Here is a 12592-nt window from a genome sequence, read left to right on the forward strand (position 1 = left end):
TCTCCTTTTTTTCCAGTGGGGCTCATTATAGAAGGACTACTTCACTTTGGAGGGAGGTAGTGACGTTGTTTCCATTTCTCTGTTCCTCCCCACACAGATTGCCAGCTGCTCTTTATGACTCCTCCTGGATTGGGAGGAAGGGCTGGAAGTGAGAGGGGTGGGGAAGGAAAATTCTTACTTGACTGGTATTTTCATAAAATGGTTGTATGGTCTCAGGGACTAGAGGTGTTTAAAGTGGATTTCGTGTGTGTGTGTTGTGGATTCTTCGCATGCACCCCTCTTCATCACTGGACATGTCCCTCTACAGTTCCCTTAACATGGTGACTGCAATGTCCTCCAACTCGTTGCTCGCTTCCTCCACGGCCCATTATTTCTCCCCCATCACCACTATACGGACTCTCCATATGGACCATATGAGATTCGTAGATTTGTTGTGAGGTGGTATATAAAATACATTCACTGAAGGAATGATTAAACGAACTAATCTATGCAAAAAAAAAAATATGTTTTATAAACTAAACTTCAGTACGATTGCTACTTAGAGCAAATGGTTAAGAATGCTGGCTCTAGCATCAAGCTAACAATGTGACTTGAATGTTATTTAAACTGTTTGTGCCTCTTCAAATTTCCTCAGCTCTAAATAAGGATAATTAAAATAAAATGATTCAATGGGATAAGACAAGAAAGCACTAGAGCAGCGCGTGGCCCTTAATCACCTTGTCACAATTGGTAGTGGTCACTATCACTGTCATTCTATTATTAACTTGTGTTAGAGGAACTTGAAAACCCCCCACAGGTAGACCGACACATTACCCACTGACTGACAAGGATGGTCGGTTTCTCAGAAGGCATGAACAAAGTGCTGTAGAGGCGTTCACTGTAACCCCGGGGTAAGGATTTAGGAGTGGACAGATCTCATGCAATGGGAAAGTGACATTCTATCCTGGCCTGAACCAAGGAATGAGGAAAGAGAGAATGGAAATGGCTTTGAAAGGTATTTTTTAGTAACCGTGGACAGGGACTGGTTAACACCTGTTCAGGAAGGATAGGATGGGGGAGGGAAAGGCTCCTGAGACTAGGTCTCTATGGCAGAAAAGAGACCTGAGGAACCCAGATTTTGGGGAAGCAAAGAAGCGGAAACGACAGAACTGACTGGAGAGAGACCTAGAAATAGTCCACTGTACCCAGAGACACCTGGGCCAGCAAGACCCAGTGGAGAGGGCCTAACTTTGGATAGAAACTGTGTGGGGTGTCTGAGAACATCTCTCTCCAAGATACCGAGATCCTCTGGGATTATACAAGAGGCATAACCTCAGGCTGTACTTTGACCCTGGAGATGGCCACTACTGGGGCTAATCTATGGTAACTAAAAGTACTTTTGCTTTTTAGTACGTTCCTTTCATTTTGTTGGTGTCAGTGTTTTCCTACCTTGTGGAAAAGGTGGGGAAGTATTTTCTCTTCTATTGTCTACTTCTCTTTATGAGAAGTTTCAATCTTTTAAAATAATTATAGGATAATTCATATTTTCATTTCTTCTTGAGTCAGTTTTTGTAAGTTGTATTTTTCTAAGAATTTGTTGATTTTTATCTAGTTTTAAACTTTGTTGCTAAAGTTGCATGTAGCATTCTCTTACTATCTCTTCCCTGTTGTGGAACATATAATTATAGATTTATAGTAGGCCCGTGTTATGGTGCATGTACTATGGTCCATGTATGGACATGTCGTTTTATCCTCAATTCCTATTATTGTTTATTTGTTTCTTATCTTTTTTAAAAAATAAAAAAATGACATTTATTGATCATCCCAATAGTACGAAACAAGCCTATGTCCCAAGGAATACTGAAGACTGTCATTTATGTCCAGATTCCAATGACAAATTGGATTTCACAAGCATTTATTAAGCGTTTTGATGCGTTCTGTAGTAAATACTAGGGATATGGAATTCAGTAAATCTAGTTCAAATGCTGCTGCCCTTAGCGGCTCTCATCCTGGTCTCCTGAGAGCAGAGTGAAGAGGAAGCTCAGTACTTATCAGGCAGGCCGGCAGGTCTGAAGTGATTGGGGTCTTTGCCACTCCGGCCCCACTCATTGGCAGCTTGGTCAGCCTTCGAATCCTCAGCTCCATGGCCTGTGAGTCTCTGAATATTCTCTCTGGCATCGCTGTAATTGAGGCAGGTAGGAAGGAGATTAATCACCAGGCAGATGAGCAACAGTCCATCCTCCCAACTCTCCCCTTTCCAGGGGACAACGCTGAGAGGAGCCCAGGAAGACCGAGGAAGGAGGGGCTAAAACACTGACCCTGCCTGGGCACAGCCCTACTCAGCCCAGGCTGGTCTCCCTTATGCTGGATGAACAGCACCCAGAGAGGAGGGGTTGAGAATCATTCACTCCCACCAGCTATTCAGACCTCACAGCAAGCAGAGAAGGAGAGTGGACAAAAGTAGGAGGGGCCACAGCCTCTACAGGACACTGCTCTGCAAGGAAGCTTGCCCCCTCATGACTATCCAAGGCAGTCAGGCTCTGATCACCCACCCCTGGCATCCCCAAGATTCTGCATTACCTGATCACTTTAGCAGCCCAGGCACCCCCAGGTCCCCTTTGGGCTGCATCATAGTTCCCTCGAGCATGGAAGTATTTGTCCGAATCTTTGTAATTGGCTTCTCTCATGTCAGAGTAGGCTCTCCACATGTCTTTAGCCCCTGGAAAGTAAAGGAAAGGATGAAGGTGATCATGTGTTGGCAAAATAGAAGGATAAAAAATTTCCTTCCACTGATTCCAAAGATTTCAGTCTTTGGCAGAGCCCTTGGAAATTATATTGGCTTGAAATGAATATTCTTCTACTTTTCACTACCCTGGGTTAATATAATAAGAATCAGACACATGCAAGTTTAATTCTGTTTGATTCCATTCTGAGCTTGTTGCTACTTTGTTTTTGACTGTGTGTGATGCATGTAAGGTAGATGCGGATGGTCTTAAGGGGTGTTTCTTTGCATCTCTACCTGGAAAGATGCAAGGAACCATCTGATTAAGGTGTGAGAACACAGGGATTCTGAAGGAGACTGCAGGCACACAAAGCTCCTAACCTAGTCAGTGGGAGAAATTGATTCCCGTTGGCAGAGGGGACAACTCAGTCCTGAGTATATACATCAGAGTGTCCAGGGTATATTTAGAACCAGGGCAACTGTCAGAATTAAATCAGCTGGTGATAAAGGTGAGTTCTCTAAGAGAACTTTTCATAAACTAGGTCATCACATATAGAAAACTGGCAATTAACCCACTAGTTCAAAACTTCAGTGACCTCCCCCATAAAAAGGAGGAGTATGCCTGCCTCAGAGTGGTTGTGCAAAAGAACTGAGAAACACATGTATGATGTCTAGAACATTGCAGGTGCTCAAGATATTATCACTTCACTTCTGTGGTCTTCAGAATGGTTCAGACAAAAAGAAAGAATAAGGACTAAACTAAAATGAGATCACAAAGTTATAGACTGAAGGAATCTGATCAAGCTAGAGTTAAAAGACAAAGATTTTTTAAAAATAACTGATGAGGAAAAAGGGGGAATCTAATATGGAATTATAATCATGGTTTATACAATTTTTTCATTTTATGTATTTATTACTTTATATATTTATTATTTTTGCTTTTCAGATAGATCACTTAATTGAGAGTTACAACATTTTTTACTGTACTTATTCTATCTCAGGTAATGATTTAAATGGATCCTTGGAGTTCAGACTGACTTAATAAGTATTTCCACAATGCCCGGCACATTTTCTCTTGAGGAAAGCAAAACAAAAGGTAGTGGTTCTCAAGATTTACTATGCATAGAAATCAACTAGAGTGCTTCGTATTGGTCAGATTTCCAGACTCCAGCCCCAGAGATTGTGATCCAGTGAAGAGGGTGATGAGGACCCAGGGGTCTGCATTTCACAAAGCCCCCCACACCCCAGGTGGTTCTCATGCAAGTGGTCCTAGAACAACCCTTTGTAAGACACTGACCTAAAGAATGAAAGATATTTTTAGCTGGGTGTGTGAGAATTTCGATAGGATTAGCAGCAAACCCTTAAAACAATTATTAAGAGACCATCACAGAAAAATAGTAACACCTGAAATTTAAAATACTACATTCTGTAAAAAAAATTTTTTTTGGCTACTTTATTATGGCTAGTGGAGCATATTTTCTTTGCTATCAGTTTCTTGGCCATGTCTGAGCCCCAGTAGAGCCATCATCCAGGGAATTCATTGTTACTTTTATTGTGCAGAGAAGACCTAGTGTTGCCTTCCAAAGGCACCACATCCTGACCATTTGCCGTTTCTCAGATAAAGAACAGGATACAAGTTCACAAATCCCTCACTCTTATTTCAGAAGCAGTAGAGCACCATGGTTCAGAGCAAGGTCTGAGCAGTGAAGCTACCTAGGTTAAATCCTGCTCTGTTTTGGGACTAGGCATTATTGTCTCTTTGTGGCTCAATTTCTCTGTTAAGACATAATAATGTTGCCTACATTGAAAGATTAAAGATGTAAGTAACTCATTTGTACATGTAAAGCTCTTAGAACAGTGCCTACCATATATTAAAAGCTCAGTTAACCTGGGTTGTTTTTACTGTGTGGATGGGGACGGGGCTGGCTCTGCTCAGCCTCCCTGCAAATACTCTCTACACATGGATGCACCTGCTTCTTGGCTACTGGAGACCTAGAAGTGAGCTGTTCCTGGTTTTCTAATGGAGACAGTAGAGCCCCAGTAGTTCTAAGGGTAGGTACACCCCTGAATTCTAGGTCTCTACCACACTAGGGCTGAAATGTTGCAGCCCAAGCCCTACGTGGCACCAGGCCTGGGGATCCTCATAGAAAAGGACCAAAGCAGACCAGAAAAGTGAAGGGAACTCCTTTTATGAAAATCCTACTCCTATCCATTAGTGGCTTCACTGGCACCTCTGCCTAGTGGGCATGTGGCCTCTGCTCAGGTGAGTCCTGAGGTGTCTGATGCAGCCTCCTGTCCCCATCTTTTGCTTCTTACCTTGACCAGCTTCCTTGAGGAATGTTGACCATCTCTGGCTGCTGACGCCCAGGACCAGGAAGCAGAAAATGATGCCAATGGAAAGCTTCATCCTGCTGCAGAGACAGGGAAACAAACCAAGGATGACACGTGTTTGTTTGCAGGTTTTGTTTTTTGTAACATTCTCCTCCTCTCCACTGAATCACAGTCTCTAAGGCTGGAGCCATCCTTGTGCTCCAAGGAGTCCCCTCTCAATTTTGTGTGCGTGTGTATAAATATATGTCTATACACACACACACACACACACACACACACACACACACACACACACATACACACACATCTACGTGTATAGATAGTGTGTATAGATATGCGTGTATAAACAGATGATAGATGATAGATAGATAGACAGACAGATGACAGATAACCAGAGGATCTAGTTCTCCATCTCCATTCGTCTCTTTGGAATCCCAATGTCTGAGAGATTGCTATGGACCTTAAATAAAACCTGTTTTCCGTTTCAATCATCCCATATCGCCCCTAAAACCCAACTATACAGGAAGTTTCCAAAGAAGTGTTTAGGGGGTTGCAGACGAACATACATCTCTGTAATATGAAATGGGTTAAACAATCAAAAATATTTGTAGAACGCCTGCTGTCCCCAACACTGATTTCTCACAGACAAAGCACACCACAAAATCCTCATACTAAAAAGTATTCTCATCTGGTGAATGCTAATGATCAGGATAGTAGATTCAGGGAGGATCCAGAGAGAGCAGAGGTGCAGCACAGGACTGCTGCTAGGGAAAGAGAATTTCCAAAGAATAAAACTGTTGGAAAGTTCTAGCACCTCACCTTTGGCCGTTCCTGCTGAAGTCCCAGGTGAAGCTAAGCCGCCTGTGCCACCTGCTGGGGAGATGTGGCTGGTGTTATATATACTGACACGTCGCTAATGGAACCAATGGGAAGGGAGAGGTTTGAAGCAAAACAACAGGATTTGGGAAATCCCTCATGGCCAGAAAACAGCCTCCAGAACACCAGGATTTTTCTTCACAGAAATCTGACTTTCCCAGATTGGGCAATCTGGCAACTGCCAGGAGGGGGGCAAATTAGGGTTTTCTGCCTGTTTACATTCCCACTCCTGGTGAGGAAAGTTACCCCCCCACCACCACCAATAATGTACTAACAATTTTTCTTCCTGAGATGTGATTTCCCCAGATTGTGCAATCTGGCAACTTTCAGGAGTGTAGCAAGTTAAGATTTTCTTCCTGTTTCCAGTCTTACTCTTGGTGGGGAGAGTATTTTTCCTCTCACACAAGAATGTCGTGACTATTTACTGTGAAGCACAGTCAATACTAGAAAAAAGAGATTTGATTGTCTAAAGAATGAGAGAATACAGGGCAGATGGAACATCTGAGCTGGCTCCATTGCAAAGGACAGTTCAGGATGAAGCTGGGACCCTAGGGTGCAGAAGTAGAAAAGGAAGGAGATAGACAAGCTAGGAAAATAAAGCTTTCAGCACCCATGTGGGTGGACTCAGCACTAGAAGAGGGAGTCCTCTAGACTCAAATGTATTCATGATCAGTTGTTATTGAAGGTCACCTGGCAGGTTATATCTGGAGGATGTCATCATCCAGGAATGTTGCACTGTAGTATAGAAATTTGCTACAATATCATGTAGAAGTTACACATGAGCAGGAAATGGCCTATTGGCAGGTAAATTCTCAGAACAGTAGATTCAGGAAGAAAGCAGAGAGAGCTGGGAGGCAGCACAAGAGGGTGTGATGTTAGAGAACAGCTGTTTTAACCAGAAAAGCAAGACTGTGCTTACAATGTCAGTTTAGGAAGATTGTCTTGGGAAGAAATTTCATGCAGCTGTCATCAGGGGGCTGGAGTCCATGGTCCAGTCACCTACCCCATCCCTATCTCTTCATCCAACATGAAAATTTTAAAGACCACTGGATTTCCCTAGAGAAGAAAGGATGATGCAGGTGTAACATGGCAGAGATGATGAGGAAATCCAGAGGACATCAGAACTGGTTCTTGTTACTATGGGATCCTGGGGTAGAGCCCGAGGAAAACAGAAGGGCAAGTAAGACCCTTCCCCGGGAATCATAGCTCAGGATTCTTGCCTGGAGTATTTACTGGGAGAAGAGAAATGTGAGCAGTGCATTCAATACACTGGGGAAGTAATCTCCAAGACTGATGCAAGCGAATCATGGAGACTTGATAGCAGAGATGTTGGGAGGTGGTATCTAATGGCCAGGAAAGAGGTGGGACTTGTGCTCAACTAGGAATCCAGAGAAGAACGGGGATGAAGGACTTCCAATTTTCTTACAAGACTGGAGGTATTATGAGTAGAATATTAGAAAGAGAGGTGGTACCCAGGGTGAAGCAAATCAGGCAATGATTATACCATGTTTGGGAATCACTGTCTTAGATTTGACCTGCCAAATTTAGGAGTGATATGCCTCCTTCTGGGTCTGAGTGTTATTTTAATTCTTTCAGGCACAATGAGGTAAAGATTATAATGCAGGCAGTTGTCAGAGGATTTCCTTTTCCCCTTGGTTGTCATTGAAGGCTATGATAAGCAACATTTGGGTAGTCCTTACACAACTTCCATTCCTTGGGAAAGGTGGGATTCCCTGTGGTCCAAGTAGTCTCTGAGCTGGGTTTGGTTTCTTGGTCATAGGAGTAGACAGGAGGTTGGGTGTGGAGAAGAGCAGAGTTGTCAACGATCCACAGCCACTGGTCATGGCTCGTGTGGGGGAACTGCTTCATAGAGGAGGGTATGTGATGTCCAGACCTCTTTTTCCCTACTGTCCTTGGGACAGAAATTGTGGGCCAGTGATCACATCCTTTTGCATTATTTTACTACCTTTGTGATCATTCAGTGTCAGAAATCCACTCCCCACTTTCTCATCTCATTCAAGTCATTCTCTTGTGTGGCAGAAAGATCAGTGAGTAAGCAAGTGCAATTTCTAGACACCAGGAAGAACTCGTCATAGGGACGTTTACACGCATTGCTTGTTTTCTTCCTTTGTTACCTAATGTATTCTGCCTTCTGGGAAGGGACACACTGTTCCTTGCAGGGCTAAGCTTAGAACAACAGACTATAGTGGCAGTCAGCTGTTTTCAATTGTTTCTCCCGAAAAAGAAAACCTGTTGTGGTGAAAAAAGGATTTCCTAAGAGTCTCCTGTATTTGGCTATATGTCCTTGTTTGCAAGAGCTAGTCTCTCTTAGCCCCTATTGTCTCAGCTTAATTATTAATAGTGGCACCTCCTTTAATTCTCAAAAATGACCCGGCATGAATTATAAGCTAGATGGTAACTCTACTATAATAGTCACGTGTGACAGGCTGCTTGAGAGGCCTCAGACACCTCCATTTCTTTCTGCTACAATTAATTTGATTGTAAAAGGAGAATGCCAAGGCTTGATTCTATTAAGAATTAGAAAAACAAAAATGAAAAAAGTCAAAAATTTCACAGATATCATGACTAAGAATGGCATCTCAGACCTAAGCCACTGTCTTAGAGGACCAGCAGAAAGAATGATGGGCTGTTTCCTAAACATAAAATGAAAAAATAATGATGCCTACCTTGTATGATTTTCGTGAGGATTAAATGATTAATGCTGACAGAGGCTTGGATTAGTTCTGGGCACATGTAAAGCACTTAATACATTTTAGCTCTTCCAGCTTAACCAAGAAAATGCATAATCATGTATACATTCCAGTAGACAGAAAGATTCATTAAAATATTATTACCAAGGCAACTCATTATTAACACATTAATAAGCATTTACTTTCTTAGTTTATTTAGAGTTGCTATAACAGAATACCTGAGACTGGGTATTTTATAAAGAATAGAGGTTTATTTGGCTCACTATTCTGGTAGCTGGAAAGTCCAAGGTTGTACAGTTGGATCTGGCTTCCTTGTTATGTTCAGATTTACTGAGCCCCTTTTGACTGGTTGCTAGAAATTTCCTGGGGTTTTTTGTGTGTCTTGTTTTAACTGTTCTTTTTTAAAGTTCATTTTGATTACATGGAAAGAGTGATTCCGCTGTGGTTTGGTTTGGTCTGTTGGGGCCTAGTGTAGGAGCTCAGCCCAAAACAATGACCTCCCTTAATTTTATGTAACAAATAAATGAGGAGCTGCTGAAAATTCATAACTTCAGCATCAGAAAGGCTGCAATCCCATTCCCCATTCTTCAATTCACAGGGAGAGATTAAAAGAAAATATCACATTCAAACAACTGAAGAAATTATTAAATTCATGGGTAAGTTGTTGATTATATACCTGCGTTTTCTTCCTGATAAAACAAACATGAGGAAAAAATGTATACATAGGAAATAAAATATATTTTATTAAAATTTTAATTTTATATACTTCTGGGTAAAATTGATGTTTTTGTATATGTATATATTGTGGAATGATTACATCAAGCTAAGTAACATATCCATCACCTCCCATACGTTTTTCTTGTAGTAAGAACATTTAAAATCTCATCTTGTAGCAATTTTGAAATATACAGTACAGTTTTTTAAAAGAAGGACATTTCATCATGTGACAACATGGATGAAATTGGAGGACATTAAGCTAAGCAAAATAAGCCAGGCACGGAAAGACAAATACATCATGATCTCACTTATACGTGGAATCGAAAAAAGTCAAACTTATATGGACTGTACTTCAAAATGTTCAAGGAAGAATTCATATTATCTTTTAATTCCATTTTTCCATGATCTTTTTGAAGTATCCTGGTAGAAGTAAAGAGAATGGAGATTATCAGAGTGTGGGTGAAGTTGGGAGAGGGGGTGCAGAGATGTTGACCAAAGGGTACAAACTTTCAGTTAGACAGGAAGAATAAGTTTCCACAATTTATTGCACAGCATGGTGACCATATTTAATAATTACATATTGTGTATTTCAAAGAAAACTCAGTTACACAGGTGCTCTGAGCTTCCTGAGAAGAGGACCTTTGCCTATGTTTGTCCTGCAGAGGGCAGCAAGCTTCCTAATACTTGGTAGTGAGCAGTGGGTGCCTTCTGCTCTGGATAGTTCCTTGCTCTCATCCTGGTTTAGGATTGTGGGAAAATGCTCTCCACTGGACTGTAAGTGTCATATAGAAAGATGACCAACTTTCCTAGAGACATAATTCTAACTCGACTAGCTATCAAACCTAAAAGCAATCATTTAAGAGAATAAATCCACAATGTTTCTCCTCTGAGCTAACTGCTGATGGCTCACAGATCAGACTACACCTGCATTTCATGTATATACCCAATAATATCTGGCAAAGGCCACTAGCCAGCAATCAAAAACAATAACTACAATAAGAACATAAAATGAAACAAAAGTCTTATAATATTATTCTACCTTTCAATGACTATAGTACTTCTCAGAGTAAAACTTTAACAACGTAATTCTGAGCAGGTTAGAAACAATTCACAGAGGCAGACAGACTCCGGACAGAGACCACAGAGAGCCGAATCTGAGTTCCACTTTCCTGGTTCAAGTTTGGGCTTAGTATGGACTCACTGTCCAGATCTCAATTTAATCAGTTCACAGTGACACACCATTTGTTAATTTAGATGAAATAAAACCCTCAAAGCTATTTATTTAAATAAGACTAGTTTTTGATTCAAGGAGACACAGATATCTTTAAGATGCAAAATAAGTATTAGATAAATTGAAGTGATATCAAAGATCTCTCCTTCCCTATATCCCCTACTGAGGCCAAATGGTTGTTCAGGAGAGTTGTAGAAAACAGATAAAGGATGACATACAGCTCATTTTAAAGAAGTTAGAGTAATATAAATTGCAAAACCAGAGATGGACAATATAAGGGAAAAATACCTTCATTTGGTTTCAAGGATGCAAAATTTCAAAATAAAATACACTGTTAACTAACCAAATCTGAGTATTAAAAATGCTTTGTGATGGAGTACAGTTTATTCTTGGAATGCAAAAAAAAGATCAACACTACAAATTCAATCAGTGCAATTCATCACATTGATAACCTAAAAGAGAAAAATAATATTATCTCAACTGATTACAAAAAAGGAATTTGATAAACCTCAAAACATTTATGGTTTTAAAAATAATTTAGAAAAATACACATCAAAAGGAAATTTCTTTATTTTATAATGTTATATGCCAAAAGCTATAGCAAACATTTTTCTTAAAGGAAAAACTTTTACTCATTGTCCTTAGGATTTGGAATGAGAAAAGGGTGCCCACCATCACCACTGCTGTGATAATAGTCTAGAAGTACCCGCCAACATCACAGCAAATAGAGAGAAATAAAAGATAGAAGGATTGGAAAGGAAGAGAGAAAACTGTTATTACTTGCAGGTAAGTAGAAAATATACAGTCACACATTGCTTAACAGTGGGAATATGTTCTGAGAAATGTGTTGTTAGGTGATTTCATTGTTGTGCAAACATCATACAGTATATGTACACAAACCTAGATGTTATAGCCTACTACACACCTAGGCTGTATGGTATAACCTGTTGGTCCTAGGCTACACCACCTTCAGATATGTGGTCTGTCATTGACCAAAATGTCTTTATGTTGTGCATAACTGTAATTTAAAATAATATACAGTTGATGGTAACAACACAACTGTAGAGTATCTAGAGTTTAATTTAGCCAGGAACACACAACATCACTATGGAGAAGATTTTCAAACTCTAATAAACACCCTAAAAGATGATTTAAATAAATGGAGAGAAGTTCCAAGTTCTTAGATAGGATAACTTAGTATTATAAAAACAAATTAATCCACAAATTTAATGCAATCCCAATCGAAATTCCAATTGAATTTTCTGAGAAACTGAATAAACTTACTCTAAAATTCATATAGAGAAATAAAGGTCCATGCATAAAAAAGTCAATCTTAAAAGAGGTATTAAGAAAGTGCACTTGCCTTACAACGTGTTAAGACATACAAAAAACCATAATAGTAAAGCATGGTACTGGCCCTAGAAAAGGTACATTGACCAATGGAAGAGAATAGAGAGTGCAGAGCCAGGGCTACATATATGGGACCTTAATATATGATCAAGAACACATCATAAATTATTGTGGGAGGGATGGGTTATTTAATAAACACTTTTGGGAAAAAATGGTTACCATAGCAAGAAAAATAAAATTGGATTTTTACATAACACACATAATGCTATGAATTGAATATTTGTCTCCTCCAAAATTCATGAGGAAGCTTGATCCCCACTGTGGCAGTGTTGAGAGGTGGGGCCTTGGGAAGGTGCTTGGATCCTAAGGGCATAGCCATCATGAATGGATTAATCCATCCAGAGATTAATGAATTAATAGGTTAATGGGTGAGAGGATTATCACAGGAGGGGCACTGGTGGCTTTATAAAGAGAGCAAGTGAACACATTAACACATGCTGTATAGATTCTCTCACCATGTGATACCCTGCATTGCCTCAGAAATCTGTAGAGTTCCCACCAAAGAGAAGGCCCTAACAAAATGTGCCCTCTGTATCCTAGACTTCCCAACCTCAAAACTGTAAGAAATAAATTTTATTTTTTTACAAATTATCCAGGTTCAGATATTCTGTCATA

At 40.3% G+C, this 12592-nt stretch overlaps 1 protein-coding gene across 1 annotated transcript; it reads right to left on the reverse strand.

Annotated features, from left to right (window-relative positions):
* Nucleotides 1-1957: 1957 nt before the first annotated feature.
* Nucleotides 1958-5880, reverse strand: LOC134377189 (serum amyloid A-3 protein). Its single transcript, XM_063095803.1, has 4 exons — nt 5852-5880; nt 5018-5112; nt 2560-2698; nt 1958-2159 (listed from the first exon to the last, which is right to left on the reverse strand). The coding sequence occupies exons 2-4, from the start codon at nt 5106-5108 to the stop codon at nt 2021-2023; spliced, it is 369 nt and encodes a 122-aa protein (XP_062951873.1). The 5' UTR covers nt 5109-5112; nt 5852-5880; the 3' UTR covers nt 1958-2020.
* Nucleotides 5881-12592: the final 6712 nt, after the last annotated feature.

The sequence above is a fragment of the Cynocephalus volans genome, chromosome 4, assembly GCF_027409185.1.
Source record: "Cynocephalus volans isolate mCynVol1 chromosome 4, mCynVol1.pri, whole genome shotgun sequence".
In the NCBI taxonomy this organism is placed as follows: Eukaryota; Metazoa; Chordata; class Mammalia; order Dermoptera; family Cynocephalidae; genus Cynocephalus; species Cynocephalus volans.

Excerpts from the sequence above, each read along its gene's own strand:
- LOC134377189 (XM_063095803.1), bottom strand. The coding sequence starts at position 5,108 with ATGAAGCTTTCCATTGGCATCATTTTCTGCTTCCTGGTCCTGGGCGTC. Across the intron at positions 2,699-5,017 it reads CCTCAAGGAAGCTGGTCAAG|GGGCTAAAGACATGTGGAGA; the intron begins GTAAGAAGCAAA and ends TTTACTTTCCAG. Across the intron at positions 2,160-2,559 it reads TGGGCTGCTAAAGTGATCAG|CGATGCCAGAGAGAATATTC; the intron begins GTAATGCAGAAT and ends CCTCAATTACAG.